The sequence below is a fragment of the Bufo bufo genome, chromosome 5, assembly GCF_905171765.1.
Source record: "Bufo bufo chromosome 5, aBufBuf1.1, whole genome shotgun sequence".
Classification (NCBI taxonomy): domain Eukaryota; kingdom Metazoa; phylum Chordata; class Amphibia; order Anura; family Bufonidae; genus Bufo; species Bufo bufo.
In genome coordinates this window covers 218,249,806-218,265,080 of record NC_053393.1, presented here as the reverse complement: position 1 = coordinate 218,265,080, position 15,275 = coordinate 218,249,806, and the positions used below count along the sequence as shown (strand labels likewise).

General features: G+C 45.8%; 2 protein-coding genes across 6 annotated transcripts in view; one reads left to right on the top strand and one right to left on the bottom strand.

The window, feature by feature from the left end:
- Positions 1 to 237: 237 nt before the first annotated feature.
- Positions 238 to 7,416, bottom strand: KIAA1143 (KIAA1143 ortholog). 4 transcript variants are annotated; one of them, XM_040431888.1, is made up of 4 exons: positions 7,356 to 7,416; positions 3,526 to 3,635; positions 2,543 to 2,681; positions 238 to 1,288 (listed from the first exon to the last, which is right to left on the bottom strand). In XM_040431888.1, the coding sequence occupies exons 2-4, from the start codon at positions 3,631 to 3,633 to the stop codon at positions 1,074 to 1,076; spliced, it is 462 nt and encodes a 153-aa protein (XP_040287822.1). In that variant the 5' UTR covers positions 3,634 to 3,635; positions 7,356 to 7,416; the 3' UTR covers positions 238 to 1,073. The 4 variants fall into 4 exon arrangements, with proteins under 4 accessions (XP_040287822.1, XP_040287821.1, XP_040287820.1 ...); XM_040431887.1 differs by having other exon boundaries at positions 3,526 to 3,661; positions 7,356 to 7,414; XM_040431886.1 differs by having other exon boundaries at positions 3,526 to 3,661; positions 7,274 to 7,406.
- Positions 7,417 to 7,487: 71 nt separating this feature from the next.
- Positions 7,488 to 15,275, top strand: part of KIF15 (kinesin family member 15) — a 143,667-nt gene continuing 135,879 nt past the window's right edge. For both annotated transcript variants that reach the window (XM_040431884.1, XM_040431883.1), the window contains exons 1-4: positions 7,488 to 7,672; positions 10,329 to 10,362; positions 12,494 to 12,680; positions 14,561 to 14,637. In XM_040431884.1, coding sequence (XP_040287818.1) covers positions 7,654 to 7,672; positions 10,329 to 10,362; positions 12,494 to 12,680; positions 14,561 to 14,637 — 317 coding nt within the window. In that variant the 5' untranslated portion in view covers positions 7,488 to 7,653. The remainder of the gene's footprint in view (positions 7,673 to 10,328; positions 10,363 to 12,493; positions 12,681 to 14,560; positions 14,638 to 15,275) is intronic.

Genomic DNA, 15,275 nt, shown 5'->3' with positions numbered 1-15,275 from the left:
AATTAATTTGGAAAATCTATTTATTCTACTTACACCTTAAGTGAGCTCATGCCCACAGCTGTATACAAAGCGCCCAATAACATAGCTTAAAAAAAATATATAATAATCACTAAAACAAAAAAAAACAGGAAATATACCGTATTTTTCTCTTTATAAGACGCACCTGATGATAAGACGCACCTAGGTTTTTGTGGCGGAAATAAGAAAATAAAATATTTTGAACCAAATGGTGTGGTTTTGAACTAATGGGAGGTCTGTGGATGGCACACTGTTATGGGGGCTTTGTGGAGGACACTTATTGGGGGGGGGGGGGGGGGGGAATCTGTGGATGACTCTGTTATGGGGGGGGGGAATCTGACACCATTACATTGGGCCCCAGTTATAGCAGCCCAGCCATCACATATAAAGTGTATGCAGCAGCCCGTAGCAGTAATGGCTTATTTGCAGTACTCACTATGCATATGATATGTCATATTAAAATAGGAGACCATGATGAAATAGAGATTGACTGGGGATGGGAAATCTATAATAATAAGAAATATATAGGCCCTTAATTTGAGGTGTAGGATCACGTTTGTGTGATCGTAAACCTCAGATCCAACACTACACTTTAGCCCTGTGAGGTTCCCATGGAGACAGAGAAGCCTGCAAGAGGAGGATGTGGTTTGGGCGTATGTAGCCGGCTCGGGGAGGCTGGAGCGAGACCTGGGAGGATTGTAACTGCAGATGTTGCGGGGCTAGGAGCAGACACAGGGCACAGCAGCCGGGGGCAGAGACAGAACCAAGCCGCCGTCCAGGCATCGCAAGCGGCACAGACCCGCAGACAAGCAGGAGACGTGGGCGGATAGGGTGGAGACCGCAGCACACCCCTGTTCACGTCATACCGCCACGCTCGCCTATTATGTCTATTCGGTTTATAAGATGCACGGCCACTTTTGGGGGGTGGGGGGGTTGCATCTTATAAAGCGAAAAATACGGTAGCTCATCACGTAAATGTTTGAACATACTCTTTTCATAACAGAGTAACAGTTCTTAAATAAAATGTGAAAATCCAGTGATCTTTCATTTATTATCTAATCTTCATCCTCCTCCTCCTCATCATCAAATGAAAGTAAGCTGGTATTCCGCACATGCTTTTGACTGGATTTAGCCGAGGACGATTCCCTGACTTCTTCATTCTTCTGCTTCTTGCTGGAGGATGCATTTATACCTGTAAACTTCTCACCAGTGGAACGCTTGGTCGGCTTTTTGAACAAAATTTTTCCATCTGCGGGGGCTGGTTCCTCATCTGTAGAAATAATTGAGATTTAAACAAGTCAAGTTGGTCTACCTCTTCTCCGTCACTCCAGTGCTAGCACATGCACAATCATGCCAGAGAGTTATCAAAACTGGTATGAAGGAAAACTGGCTTAGATGTCCAAAGCAACCAATCAGATTCCAGGTTTCATTTTTTCAGCGCTACTTTGGAAAATGAAAGGTGGAATCTTATTGATTGCTATGGACAACTAAGCCTGTTTTACTTTACACCAGTTTTGATAAATAGCCCCCCTTATATGTTTAGGCACTTAGGCAATTTCCTCTAATGCATTGTATGCAATGGTGTCCAAACCAGCTAAGTCCCCTGCCAAAGACTATAGGGGATCAGTTGGGCTACTTTTACACCTCCGGTGAATGCAGTGGTTTGTGGCCAGCCGATCCTCCGCTTGTCTGCCGGAATGCGTACGGATTTTCGCCGGACCCCATTACACTTAATGGGTCTGGCGGACATTCTGTCTGCATCCAGCAGCACCGGATCCGTAGAATTCCAGCAGCCTGTTCTCTGCCGGAACAGCCTGCTGGAATACAAACCGGAGACGTGAAAGTAGCTTAAGAGGAGTGTTCTCCCCTTAAAAAAAAGCTTGTATAGAAGACTATGGTGCCTGACAAATGAACAGTATGGAGGCATACAGACCCGCGGGAAGTCTATATGGCCCCATATAAGCTTTTGTAGTCATGCGCACGATCCCATATTTGTAAGTTAAGCATCCCTCTCATTTTTCCCACAAAATTACACTTATGTGCCATAATGTATGTGTAAACATTTAACTTAAAGGGTTTCTCCAGGATTTAGCAATATCAGATGGTCAGGGGTCGGACACCCCACCACTCAGCTGCTTGGGAGCAGCTCCAGCGCCAGAAGTACACAGATCCATAGTGGTCAGATGGATACTGCACCGCTGCTCCATTGACGTGAATGGGAGTATCACAGTAGCTGTGTAGTTCCGCTGCCAAACAGCTGATTGGTGGGGGTGTGAGGTGTCGGACCCCCGCCGATCTGATACTGATGACCTATCCTAGGTATTGGTCAATCATTACATCCTAGAAAACCCATATAAAGTCTGACTCCAGGTTAAAGCAAAAAATTCAGCTCTAGGTGACACCGAAGTACCATAAAAGCCTTACTTACCGGAATGCCATCAATCCTTGGAAGCACTGATTCTTCTGAAAACACAGTTTATAGATTTGGACTTCTCCAAGCAGTAGAGGCGGTCAGTTTACAAACCTTTTGAACTTTTGAGCTGCTGTTTAATGTTCATCACCTCTTCTGCCGACAGGTGGCCCTCCTTAAGCACCACAACCTGAGGTAGTTCATCCTCCTTATCACTGCCATCACTGTCGTCCATCACTGGAAGATTCTCTCGCTGTAGTGGAGGAAACCACATTAGACTACTATTCTGTCACCTTTCACCATTCCCAAGTAATGAAGCACATAGGGGGAGATATCCCCTGCACTGCCGAAGGAAGCACCCAATTTACGACAAGGTGCAGCCCTAGTCATAAATGAGGTGCATCCTCCTGCAGTCCATGCGCCTAAACAGAAATATATGACAGCTCTGAGATGCCGTAGGTTTCTGGCTTCATTTACGACAGAAATCTGGCATAAACGAAGATAAATTTGAGGAGGTCACGGCCCCTTCCTTGTCACAACCCTTTTTTATAAAAGTGGCAAGGACAGTGGAACAGTGTGAGATGCTACCATTTTTAACCCCACTTTTTAGGCGCAAAGGAGATGATAAATCCATTGTCTATTATGTATAAATGAGCAAAAAGAATAAAGTATATACTGTTTGTATGTAGTGCAAAGAAAATCATAAATCCTGTTTGTTTTTTGTTCCAGTAGATGTTAAATTATTGGCTGGCAGAGGACCTCTAACAGCACCTTTTATTAACACTCTGGGGACTCTATTATTCCTCCTCGAAACATTAAATTGTCAACTGGTGTCATCATTTCCCTTGTCCCTACACAGTCTCACACTGGCAACATTGACTGGACAGCGTCTGAATATGTAGAGACCCATCTCCATCAGATAACACCCAACTGTCAAATTACTCATAAAGAGGAATAATAGGAGGAATGGCGCAACTCTAGTTCTAAGAAAAGATGTGCGAGGTCTGGCGCTCAGCCCTCTCATAGAAAGCTCAGGGTTCACATGCCATATTTCTACCAAGTAAGCATACTGTAAAGAGAACGCAGAGAACGCATACCTTGGTGTCCACGGTTGGCCCTTCTTTGTAGCCAACATCCTTCTTAAACTTTTTCAGGAAGGAAGGCTCCGCAGGCTTCACATACGACACTTGATTTCTTTTACTCATGGCTGAAAGGCAATCATGAAACCATGTCCTAACAGAATGAGAAATACCGTATGTGCAGAATAATCCACAATGTGACAAAAGCAAACGATATACTATATAAGAAGTTAATGTGAGGGAAAGCATAAAGGTGTCCATTTTGTACATAAAAGAGGGGGGTTTAGGCTTGGAAGGCAGGAGTACAAATCCCATAGTGGGCCCCTAATCCACCTATGCTGACCATTCCATTTCTTATCTCAAACCAATCATAGTACCTCGAATCTTCTCTACACGAGGACACTTATTGCGTTTGTCTGTGTAGAAATACGTGCACTGCTCATTACAATAAAAAAGGCCATTACGAGGAACACATCTTGTATGCGTCTCTGTATCGTCACCTCGAGCCGCTTCACTCAACTTCACCACTTTTAGGACACCGCATCACATCAGAAGGTCGGTTTGCAACCACACTAATGTAATACTTGATCTAAAAAGTCATTGTCCTTTTACACAATTTCATTTAATAGAGAATAGTGTAGCTAGAAAATTTCTAAACCACTTCATTTAAAAGATCCCCTGTCAGCATGATCAATGCTATTAAACCAAGCATACTGCCTGGTAGGGTTGATCATGCCGATTAAGGGTACTTTCACAATAGCGTTTTTCTTTTCCGGCACCGAGTTCCGTCCTAGGGGCTCAAATCTGGAAAAGAACTGATCAGTTTTATCCCCATGCATTTTGAATGGAGAGTAATCCGTTCAGGATGCAGATGTCTTCAGTTCAGTCTTTTTGACTGATCAGGCTTTTCAGAAAACCGTAGCATGCTGTATTTTTACCTCCGACCAAAAATCCTAAACACTTTGACTGAAGCCCGGATCCGGTCTTTTTCCCATTGACTTACATTAACGCCAGATCCGGCGCCGTGTGTTCAGTTAAACCGGATCCGGCTTTTGCATGTTAAACCCGAAAAATGTGAAAAAAAAGTTAAAGTCTATAAATGGCAGATCTGTTTTTTCCAATGCATTTTGTCATTGTGATCAAAATCCTGATCAGGATTCAAATGTAATCCGTTTTCACACGTTTTTCCGGATCCGGCGGGCAGTTCCGGTGTCGGAATTGAACGCCAGATTAAAACAACGCTAGTGTGAAAGTAGCCTAAAGCGATAGCTTTCCATTGTCTGTATGATAAAAATGAGCACGTTGGAGCACCAGGGGGCGGGGCTGAATCCTTGGAGCACTGCTTGAGTATCATCCCCTGTGCTCTGCACACCCCTCTCCCTTTGACAGGGCTAGACATAGACATGCTTAGGACACAGCTGTGTCCTAGAATTTACATATCATATACACTACTTGCTATAGCCTTACCATGTTGAGAAGAGTGGATTCCTACATTTAGAAAGCTAATACATGATACTGATTTATTCACAGACACAATATATCATTATAAAGACACAAATAATAGTCCTAGCTTTCTAAGTATAGAAAAACCACAGTTGCTAATATGATAAGGCTATAGTCTGGTGGTAAGCTGTCAGCCTTCTGTTAGCTGGTCCGTGGTAGCGGAATCCATAACGCGACTCTTCGATAACCCGAACTTTAGACGCCGAACTTAAAACACAAGTTCGCTCAACACTAGTCGTGGATCTGCAAAAACGGATCTGTTACAATAATACAACCGCATGCATCTGTCATGAACAAATCCGTTTGTATTATCTGTAACATAGCCAAGACAAATCCGTCATGAACTCCATTGAAAGTTGTTAAAGATGTGTGAATTTTATTCTATATTTTGTATATCTAGGACTGTAATGAGTTAAACTTTTTCTTCTCCAAGTGCCTCCCCCCCCCCCCCATCCTTCTCTTTGTCTCAAGCAGGAGACCAAGGGGGGGCAAAGTGCTGCGGGCAGTGTCTGATTTCTCATCTTTCTGCAGGTGTCCCATAGAGTGTGGTGGAGATGCATAAGCCAATCATATGGCTTGATGATATATATATTATTCACTGCCTATAGAGAAGCACCTCTTTGAAGTGTCACATATGACGTATGCAGTATTATTGTTAGAATAAAAGCCATTACAAAATGGCGATGGTAACGAGATGTTTACATTAGTTCACATTCCAAAGTGGTATTCACTGCGCAGATGCAGGTGTATTATCTCCTCTCTCTTATCTTTTTCTCTTTGACCAATGAAACAATGGTTTGTGTCTCAGTGAGGACTGCCCTCTTCTGAAGAGATATATATATATATATATATATATATGTCTACCTGATGTAATAAAAGTTAGAGATTGCTTTGACCAACTTCTGTGTCAGTGTTCAGTCTCTCAGCCACGCGTGGATATTAACCCCGGGGGGGGGGGGGGGTACATTGATCTGGAACACCAGAGTGTATCTAAAATGCCCTAATTTAGGGCGTCTTTATCAAAGTCAATGGGGACGGATCAATTTTCTATTGTGTCAGAGAAAACGTATCCGTCCCCATTGACTTGCATTTGGGGAGGGGGGGGGGGGGGTCATGTCGTATCTGTCTTTCATCCGCATTCCAGGACGGAAAGCAAACTACAGCATGCTGCGGTTTCCTCTCCGGTATGAGAACAGAACGGAATGCATTTTGGAGCACTCCATTCTGTTCAGTTATGTTTTGTCCCCATTGACATTGAATGTGGACAAAACAGAAGCAGTTTTTTTCCCGGTATTGAGACCCTATGACGGATCTCAATACCGGAAAATATTAACGCTAATGTAAAACTAGCCTAAAAGAGAGGAGAGCCTATAGGGTTAATTCCTGAAGCAGGGCTGTCCGCAGCATTAGATCTGTCACAGCTCAGCTTCTCCCTCTGTTATTAACAGGGAGCAGAGCGGAGCATTTTAGTCACCTAGAGGCAGTCTATGTGGAGCATCCAGCACTACAGTAAGCAGAGCTGAGGCTCCTGTCTGACTGACCACAGCGGTCACCTCAGCTCTGCTCCACCATGCAGAGTGCTGCTTCCTTCTGACCTCTCACCCAGCCTAGAGGTAGTCTATGTGGAGCATCCAGCACTACAGTAAGCAGAGCTGAGGCTCCTGTCTGACTGACCACAGCGGTCACCTCAGCTCTGCTCCACCATGCAGAGTGCTGCTTCCTTCTGACCTCTCTCCCAGCCTAGAGGCAGTCTATGTGGAGCATCCAGCACTACAGTAAGCAGAGCTGAGGCTCCTGTCTGACTGTGCATGGTGGAGCAGAGCTGAGGTGACCGCTGTGGTCAGAGTGCTGCTGCTGCTTCCTTCTGACCTCTCTCCCAGCCTAGAGGTAGTCTATGTGGAGCATCCAGCACTACAGTAAGCAGAGCTGAGGCTCCTGTCTGACTCGGAGCACAGCGGTCACCTCAGCTCTGCTCCACCATGCAGAGTGCTGCTTCCTTCTGACCTCTCTCCCAGCCTAGAGGTAGTCTATGTGGAGCATCCAGCACTACAGTAAGCAGAGCTGAGGCTCCTGTCTGACTCTGAGCACAGCGGTCACCTCAGCTCCGCTCCATCATGCACAGTGCTGCTTCCTTCTGACCTCTCACCCAGCCTAGTAATAGTGTGACTGGCAGTGCTGGGGTTAAACAAGTAAAGAGAAGGGCAGGAGGACCCAGGAGAAGCACGTGAGATATACAAAAGCAAATACAGGGCAGGTACTTTACCGCGCTCCGGGTGTCAACAACCTAAAGACATCACAGAGGGGCGGGCACGGAGCGGCTCACTCGGGGTCCAGCCTCAGCCTGCTGTTGTGATCCCAGCAATCTGACCGTACCTCGCCTCAGTCACAACAGTTCGCCTTACCCACAATGCAGCGGGCGCCAGACGGCGGCTCTAGAGGGACAATCCACAGACTGACATTCTGAGGGCTACGCAAAGATGGCGGACGGAGCCTCACAGTTTCCTCAAGTGGGCGTGACTTCGTGACAGCTATTGAATGTTTCTTAGGTTAAAGCGCCAAATTTGAAGTCTCCGCCATTTTGGATTTTGGAAGAAGGTAAAAAGCGAAGAGCCAGTATATACGATAACGGAGAGGACGACGAGGATGGCACCGGGCACCAAGGGTACGGACGGACTGGGGTTGTTGTAGTAATGTCACTCAGTGTCACCTGTAGACTGGCAGCTGTCCATACATACAACACATACTATAGATGTGATCCTGAGGGCACTGATTAATATGTAAAATAATACATCTATATGTTTACTTGACATACATACGTGTAATATTACACATCACATACTATATATATATATATATATATATATATATATATATTGAGCCATACATGCTATATATATAGATGTATGAAGAGGTCACTGGGCTTTACCTGACATACATACATGTAATAATGCACATATAAGAACACAGACATTGGGGGGGGATTGTTTAAAACTGATGTAAAGGAAAACTGGTTAAAGTAATCTGATAAATTTCTACAGATAAATCCACAAGGAGAATGGGGACTTTTAACATTTTCTCTTAAAGAAGACCCCTCAGCAGGATCAGGCACAGGGTAGATTCTGCAGATGAAACCGCTAATCGTTAGCCAGATCCGTTGTGACGTTCTTGAGTTATTCTAGCTGTAATCGATGCGCTCCTTTGTCTTCCGGTCTTACACCTGCCCCCATTCCCGGGACTGACATCCTCATAGTGCTGCTGCCTGACCCTCTAGAACAGGCATGCTCAACCTGCGGCCCTCCAGCTGTTGTAAAACTACAACTCCCACAATGCCCTGCTGTAAGCTGATAGCTGTAGGCTGTTCGGGCATGCTGGGAGTTGTCATTTTGCAACAGCTGGAGGGCCGCAGGTTGAGCATGCCTGCTCTAGAACGTTAAGAACCTCAGTGGCGGTATTGCTGGTTTTTGTTATCTCCCAGAAAGGGTTAATAACGGCTAGTCAGTAAGTTGTGTACCCCAAAATGGCACCATTCAAAACTACAACTTGTCCCACACAAACAAACAAGCCCCTATATAGCTACATAGATGGGAGGGGAATATATAGCTCTTGTTAGGCAGTGATGAAAAAAATCCCTGGGTCATTAAAGCCCAAAGCAGGCTGGTCACTATGGGGTTAAATGTCCGTCAGGTTTTCCCAAACCTTTTCCCATAAAAGTATATAGAAATCTGCTCAGCCCCTCCTGCTCTATAACCTGCTGCATTTTCATGGTGGCAGGTTCCCTTTAAAGGGAACCTGTCATAGATCACCGCTAGCACATCCGCAATATATGTCCCCATAGCTCTGTGTGCTTTTATTGTGTAAAAAAAAAACGATTTGATACATATGCAAATTAACCTGAGATGAGTCCTGTCCCTGACTCATCTCATGTACAGGACTCATCTCAGGGACCGGACTCATCTCAGGTTAATTTGCATATGTATCAAATCGGTTTTTATACACAATAAAAGCACACAGAGCTATGGGGACTGGGTATTGCGGATGTGCTAGCGGCCATCTAGCAACCCATGTCCTCAGCTCTATACCCAAAATCCCTGTGACAGGTTCCCTTTAAGGCTACTTTCACACTAGCGTTCGGAGCGGGTCCGTCTGATGTCTGCACAGACGGATCCGCTCCTATAATGCAGACGTTTGCATCCGTTCAGAACGGATCCGTCTGCATTATAACTTAGAAAAATTTCTAAGTGTGAAAGTAGCTTCAGACGGATCCGTCCAGACTTTACATTGAAAGTCAACGGGGGACGGATCCGCTTGAAGATTGAGCCATATGGTGTCATCTTCAAGCGGATCCGTCCCCATTGACTTCCATTGTAAGTCTGGACGGATCCGCTCGCCTCCGCACGGCCAGGCGGACACCCGAACGCTGCAAGCAGCGTTCATGTGTCCGCTCACTGAGCGGAGCGGAGGCTGAACGCTGGCAGGCGGATGCATTCTCAGTGGATCCGCCTCCACTCAGAATGCATCAGGGCTGGACGGCTGCGTTCGGGGCCGCTTGTGAGCCCCTTCAAACGGAGCTCACAAGCGGACACCCGAATGCAGTTGTGAAAGTAGCCTAAGTAGTGCCAATACAAATACAACTTGTCCCACAAAGAATAAGCCCTCATAGGGTTACGTGAATTTAAATGGTTATGGCTCTTGGAAACGAAAAATTGGCCTGGTCCTTAAAGAGGACCTTTCAGTAGTTTAAAAACGAAGTATATCAGTGGGCAGAGCGGCGCCCAGGGGTCCCCCTGCACTTACTAGTATGTCTGGGCGCCGCTCCGTTTGCCCGGTATAGGCTCCGGTGTCTGCAGCTCCCTCTTTTGTACTGGGCGGAGTTTTTGTATTGGGGTTGTCCCTTGCTGCAGCGCTGGCCAATCGTAGCGCACAGCTCATAGCCTGGGAGTCCCAGCGCTGCAGCAAGGGACAACCCTAATACAAAAACTCTGCCCAGTACAAAAGAGGGAGCTGCAGACACCGGAGCCTATACCGGGCAAACGGAGCGGCGCCCAGACATACTAGAAAGTGCAGGGGGACCCCTGGGCGCCGCTCTGCCCACTGATATAGTTAGTTTTTAGTTTTTAAACTACTGAAAGGTCCTCTTTAAGGAGTTAAATTTGCCTGTACTATTGATTTACGTGACGTTGTGTGAGAAGTGACCCTTTAAGGTCAGGGTAGTGAATGATCATAGCCCTGCGGGAACTTTGGTGTTTTATCTTCTTTGCTTCTAACTTTTTTCATTATTTTTTTTTTATTTTATTTTATTTTTTTTTTCATTTCTTTAGGCGACCCGCTTGATGTTACCACGTGTTTATCAAGGTATCTATGTAATTGAATTGTAAAATATCAACTTGAATTTGTGTTTAAAACTGGTCATCAATATCTGATCAGTGGAGGAGGTGGCGCTCCATGCGAATGCTGCTTCCTGTTCCTTTACACTGCCCATCGTCTCAGAGGTGCGTAATTGCACTACGCTGCCACTACAGGGGAGACGGCATGTAGTGTAATAAGGTGGAAGCTGCGCTCGCATGTAGCCTAGTCTTGGAGGAGGTGTCGGACTGCCGCAGATCAGATATTGATGACCTATCCTGAGGGTTAATAAATACTGCCTGCACAACCCCTTTAAAGTGGTTCATTGGAGGCATATCGCTAGGATATGCCCCCTATGTCTGATGGGTGCAGGTCCCACTTCTGGGACCTGCACTTATCCTTAGAACGGAGCCGGCAAAGTGACAGAGGGCCCACCACAGTATGTTCTAAGGATAGTTGAGGGTCTCGGAGGTGAGTTCATCCTAGTGATATGCTCCCAATATCCAAGATGGAACAACCCCTTTAATGTCATCGTCATATACGCACAGAATCGTTCATGCACGATGTCATTGACGTTAAGGTACTTTCACATTAGCGTTTTTCTTTTCCGGCATAGAGTTCCGTCCCAGGGGCTCAATACCGGAAAAGAACTGATCAGGCATATCCCCATGCATTCTGAATGGAGAGCAATCCGTTCAGGATGCATCAGGATGTCTTCAGTTCAGTCTTTTTGACTGTTCAGGACGGAGATAATACCACAGCATGCTACGGCTTTATATCCGGCCCAAAAAACGGAACACTTGCCGGAATGCCGGATCCGGCTTTTTTTTCCCATAGGAATGTATTAGTGCCGGATCCGGCATTCAAAATACCATAATGCCGGATCCGTCCTTCCGGTCTGCGCATGCGCAAACCCCAAGAAATAAATGCCGGATCCGTTTTCCCGGAAAGACGGATCCGGCATTTCAATGCATTTGTAAGACGGATCAGGATCCTGATCAGTCTTACAAATGCCATCAGTTGGCATACGTTTAGACGGATCAGGCAGGCAGTTCCGCCGACGAAACTGCTTGCCGGATCACTCTGCCGCAAGTGTGAAAGTAGACTTAGTTATTCAAAGAAACCCCTTTGCTGTTATCTGCAGCACAACTCTCTAGTATAAAAAAAAAACCAACATAGGGTTCTTTCACACTTGCGTTCTTTTCTTCCGGCATAGAGTTCCGTCGTCGGGGCTCTATGCCGGAAGAATCCTGATCAGGATTATCCTAATGCATTCTGAATGGAGAGAAATCCGTTCAGGATGCATCAGGATGCCTTCAGTTCCGGAACGGAACGTTTTTTGGCCGGAGAAAATACCGCAGCATGCTGCGCTTTTTGCTCCGGCCAAAAATCCTGAACACTTGCCGCAAGGCTGGATCCGGAATTAATGCCCATTGAAAGGCATTGATCCGGATCCGGCCTTAAGCTAAATGTCGTTTTGGCGCATTGCCGGATCCAACGTTTAGCTTTTTCTGAATGGTTACCATGGCTGCCAGGACGCTAAAGTCCTGTTTGCCATGGTAAAGTGTAGTGGGGAGCGGGGGAGCAGTATACTTACCGTCCGTGCGGCTCCCGGGCCGCTTCAGAGTGACGTCAGGGCGCCCCACGCTCATGGATGACGTGTCGCATGGATCACGTCATCCATGCGCATGGGGCGCTCTGACGCCATTCTGGAGCGCCCCGGGAGCCGCACGGACTGTAAGTATACTGTTCCCCCGCTCCCCACTACTACTATGGCAGCCAGGACTTTAATAGCGTCCTGGGTGCCATAGTAACACTGAACGCATTTTGAAGACGGATCCGTCTTCAAATGCTTTCAGTTCACTTGCATTTTTCCGGATCCGGCGTGTAATTCCGGCAAATGGAGTACACGCCGGATCCGGACAACGCAAGTGTGAAAGAGCCCTTAGAAAATAGGCCTGGTGATTTTTATGGCTTTTGAGCTCTACACTAACTGCGTGGTGTCTCATCAGTGAGGTCCGGCTTAGCTTCTGCCACCTTGTCCATAGTTGTCATGAGTGCAGCATCCTTCCAGTTTGGCTTGGTCTTAGCATGGTGACTTTTGTCTCGGGTAACCAAATCTTTCTTCTTCACTTTACAGCCCTGAAGGTGATGCCATCAAAGTTTTTGTGAGGATTCGGCCTCCTGTAGAAGGAAGTCTTGTTGGAGGTGATGGGGACCAGGGACTGTGTCTCTCTGTGCTGACTCCGAACACGATCCGCCTGCACTCTAAACCTGAGCCGAAAATTTTTACCTTTGATCATGTGGCGAATATGGATGCAACTCAGGTCAGTGCCAGGTCTAGTATTGATGCCTTCAGTGGTTTCTGCACTTGGTGTAGGGGTCCTGGATAGAAATCTTAGGCTCTGTTCACATCTATGTCATGGTTTACATTACTTTCGTATTGGACACCACTCTGCTGTCACAGCGGGCCTCATTGACTTATACTGGAGTACCGTCACTGCCTCTGTCGTCTTGACGGCAAGAACGGCCACGCAGGCAGTGTGCTACCTGTGGTTTCAAAAGTAATGGAGCTGCTGATGTGAACATAGCTCTACAGGAATATCCAGGCTGCTGGACTACACGGTAAAGAAATGGATGTAGTCACATGTCATGCTGTGTGTCCTGCAAAAGATGGACCAAGAAATAGATGAGAAAAAACAACGCAGCGTTCCAGAAGATGATGAGGGTCATTTACTAACAGAAATTCCCCTATTTTTGCTGTACTTCTGCTGCAGATTGCGGTGTAAAGGTTATTTGCTCTGCAATCTGCGACTCTTTCCCACTCGCGTCTGGTCTAAAAAAGAGGGTGGCGAAGGTAATTTATCATTCTCTATTCATGTTTTACGCGGACAAAATGGTCTAAATTTAAGGCAGCAAGGGAGCCGATGCAGATTTAGACCGGCGGTGGATGCCCCAAAGTTATGTACAGGCCGGTGCTTCTTCATAACTTTGGTGGATCCAGCGCACGGGGTTATTATGACCGCCGTCTAAAATGCCGGTCTTAATGAATGACCCTCAAAGTTTTGCTTTGAAGGCACAAACGGCCCCAATCACAAAAGAGTTAATCTCACACCCAGCACATTTATGGTATAGTAAATGGTTACTGGAACTTGATGCATCAAGTGGAACTGGTTACTGGAAATCCAAATGGAGAACAGAGTACCAGTGGTAATTTTTAGTGGTGTTTTTTTGCACCTTTTTTTTTCTGGGAGGGGGTTGGGGTTGTTGTGGTACAAACCACCAGCTTCAGATATTAGCTGAAGGTCTATGAGAAATATGAAACATAGGACATACTCTACAAAAGTTTTTTGGTCAATAGGTGGTGTGTTTTGTCTTTCTGGCTTCTTTTAAAAAATGCAGCCTGCTCTAGCTCTTGGTGTGTTTTTGGTAGCGTTTTTGTTTTCTGGTATTGAGTTCCGTCCTCGGGGCTCAGTACAGGGAAAAAAACTGATCAGTTTTATCCTAATGCATTCTCAATGAAGAGCATACCGTTCAGGATGCATCAGTTCAGTCCCTCTTACGTTTTTTTGGACGGAGAAAATACCGCAGGATGCTGCAGTTTTCTTTCCGACCAAAAATACTGAACACTTGCCGGATCCGGCATTAATTTCCATTGAAGTGTATTAGTGCCGGATCCGGCATTAAGTGTTCAGGCAAAACGGATCCGGCTTTTCCGGTCTGCGCATGCGCAGACCTTTAAAAATACAAAAAAATATATATATACCGGATCCGTTTTTCCGGATGACACCGGAGAGACGGATACGGTATTTGAATGCATTTGTCTGACGGATCCGTATCTGTCTGAGAAATGCCATCCGTTTGCGTCTGGATTGCCGGATCCAGCAGGCAGTTCCGGCGACGGAACTGCATGCCGGAATCCTCTGCCGCAAGTGTGAAAGTACCCTAAGAGAAGAAAAAAAAAGCTGTTTAAAAAAAATAAAAATAATCTGTAGTTGGAAAAATGCAGGTGGCCAAAAAAAGCGCATGCAGATGTGTGTGTAAGGACCCATATAAAGCGGACTCCAAAGCTTGAGCACCATCAGTTTCATCTTTGCGTTGGTGCCATGTCTATTATTTGGAGCCCAGTGGTTCATTTTATGTGGCTGTCTGTCTGACGGTGATTGGTGTGCTTGATATTTGACGTGTCTTCCTCATCATGTTCCAGGAATCTGTGTTCTCAAGCGTGGCAAAGAACATTGTGGAGTCTTGTATGAATGGCTACAACGGCACCATCTTCGCCTAGTAAGTTCACTTCGATCTGATTGGCTTTTCATTTTGCCAATTGCTTAAAAGGGATATCTCACTTCAGCAAGTGGCTTTTATTATGTAGGGAAAGTTAATGTATTGTTATCCATATTGCTTCCTTTGCTGGCTGGATTCTTTTTTCCATCACATTATACACTGTCCGTTTCCATGGTTACGACAACCCTGTAATCTGTCGGCAGTGGCCGTGCCTGCACACTATAGAACAAAAGCTCTGGTGGCCGGGACCATGGGGACCGCATATAGGCTAGTACTTTTTCCCTATAGTGTGTAAGCACGACAAACTTTGCTGGATTGCAGGGTGGTTGTAACCATGGAAACGAGCAGTGTATAATGTGATGGGAAAATGAATCCAGCCAGCACAGGAAGCAATATGGACAGTCACAATACATTAGTAAGTGCCTTGTATTAACTTCAGCAAATATCATTTATTATGTAGTAGAAGTGAGACAAGCCCTTTAGTACACCTACAATTTCTAATCTTTGCACAGCGCAAGCATGAAACGGTACAATTTACATACATTGGTAGAAGAAGAATTAGTTTAGCTACTTGGTTATTGCCACTGAAGTCTGTATATCCAGTGAACGGAAGAGCATTCAGAGCCTATATATGCTAT

Bases quoted from the DNA above. Each gene is read 5' to 3' on its own strand.
- KIAA1143 (XM_040431888.1), bottom strand. From the start codon at position 3,633: ATGAGTAAAAGAAATCAAGTGTCGTATGTGAAGCCTGCGGAGCCTTCC. The intron at 2,682-3,525 runs GTATGCGTTCTC...CCTCCACTACAG, and splicing joins GGCCAACCGTGGACACCAAG to CGAGAGAATCTTCCAGTGAT. The intron at 1,289-2,542 runs GTTTGTAAACTG...TTATTTCTACAG, and splicing joins GCAGCTCAAAAGTTCAAAAG to ATGAGGAACCAGCCCCCGCA.